Consider the following 1,734-nt stretch of genomic DNA (forward strand, 5'->3'; position numbering starts at 1 on the left):
ATTTTAAGGATCCGCTCATTACTAAGACCTACAACCTTACATACCCATCTTTGGCTATAACTTGAATTATATTTATCGAGTGTTGGTCCTTTAATTTAGTGTTGTATAGTCTTCTAAATTCTTCTGTTAATTTATCCTTTATCAATGTGAATATTTTACATAATACTTTATTTTCGAAAACTTTAAGGCGCTGTTCATATTTTAGTGTAAGAAACCAGGCCTCACATCCATAAAGAACAGTGGGAAGGATAATAGTTTTGTAAATTATAATTTTTAAGTTTTTCGATAGAAGGCGCGAGCTAAGCAGTTTCAAAATTGAAAAATAATTAAAATATGAATTCGTTCGCATTGCCGAGATTAAAGTGTACTAGATCATGCGGTCAGAATATAGTGAGATAATAAAATGAAATTTTCAAACTATACGCTTGATATGAGTAAATCAACTCCCAGGAGAAATGTTTAAAGTCCTAAATAATATTCTTCGAAAAACAATTAGACATTACTTACAGATAGCACTGCACCGACCAATGATATAACAAATAGCAGTAAGATGGTTGCGGTTGCCATGGCTGCACAACAGACAATGTACAGACCCGATGAACAAATGGAACTATCGACATTCGCTTCTTATCGTCAAAGTGAACTCTGGGGTCAGGCCTTATCGAGTTTGTTATTTTCGCCAATACTTTCCTCTTATTCAATATTTATCTCTTCCACATTTATCAACATCCTTAACACGTCAGAATTTAGTTCCTTTACGACGAACTGGATCAGACCTTATTAGATATATCTGAAATTTAAAATACAATGAGTAAATGTGATAAATATCTCAGAACACATGATAATCTTGGAAAGGAACCACTTGGTGGTACTTCGATCATTGCTTTAAATTAATTCTCGTGGCCATTTTCTTTTCAGGCACCTTGGAGGATTATAATAGGGGTATTCATGACCATTAGTTTAACGTGTTAAATGGATTTTATTGGAACGTGTTAAAATCATTTTAAATTAAGAAATATTTCCTTCTTTTAGCAATTTGAAACGATATAACATATAACATGGTTGATAGTCCGTTAAATGGAGTCGTCACACAACAGACCAGCTGATCTCGTCACCATTTTGTTTGTTGTTGTGTTAGGTTACTTGCTCATAGTTTTGTGTTTTGATTATTGTAGATGTTTTTATAGTTAATCATGAATTATGATTGCATATTAGCTCATCTTGATTCTCTTCCACGCAAGTAAGAAGATCAACAAGGCATTCAATGGATAAAGTTTTGGAAGAAAAGGTAATAAAACAAGTTACTGAAAAAAAGGAGCTCTTATGCATTAAACATGACTCTAAATAGGGCTGCTCACAATCCTATACTAATAACATTTAACATGGTAAAACATTTTACATTTAACACATCATGAATACCCCTAATGTATTGTCAAGGATAAGAGATTAAGAACTAATGGGTTTGGGTGAGTGAGGGTTTAGGAATGAAAGGAGGTATATCTCAGATCAGATCTGCAACGAATGGGATGTTGAGGTTTTTATATATGAGTTTATTTGTGACGTAATAAGGAGCATCGGGGATTTCACGGAGGATTTCGAAATGAAGGATTGGATACGGGAGGAGTTTGATGGTTCGATGGAGTACCAAAGATCAATTCCGTATGTCCAAATAGGGACTTATATAGGGACTATGATAATATGTCTGATTATCATATTGTGTAAGAGTTTTTTGGT

General features: G+C 33.6%; 1 protein-coding gene across 2 annotated transcripts in view; it reads right to left on the reverse strand.

The window, feature by feature from the left end:
- Positions 1-658, reverse strand: part of LOC106686652 (ankyrin repeat and protein kinase domain-containing protein 1) — a 16,427-nt gene extending 15,769 nt beyond the window's left edge. The window contains exon 1 of one of the 2 annotated variants that reach the window (XM_067050432.1): positions 508-658. In XM_067050432.1, the coding sequence (XP_066906533.1) occupies positions 508-567 (60 nt within the window). In that variant the 5' untranslated portion in view covers positions 568-658. The remainder of the gene's footprint in view (positions 1-507) is intronic. The other variant, XM_067050428.1, reaches the window with a different exon arrangement.
- Between the last annotated feature and the right edge of the window lie 1,076 nt (positions 659-1,734).

The sequence above is a fragment of the Halyomorpha halys genome, unplaced genomic scaffold, assembly GCF_000696795.3.
Source record: "Halyomorpha halys isolate HHAL.00 unplaced genomic scaffold, Hhal_1.1 Scaffold857.1, whole genome shotgun sequence".
Taxonomy (NCBI): domain Eukaryota; kingdom Metazoa; phylum Arthropoda; class Insecta; order Hemiptera; family Pentatomidae; genus Halyomorpha; species Halyomorpha halys.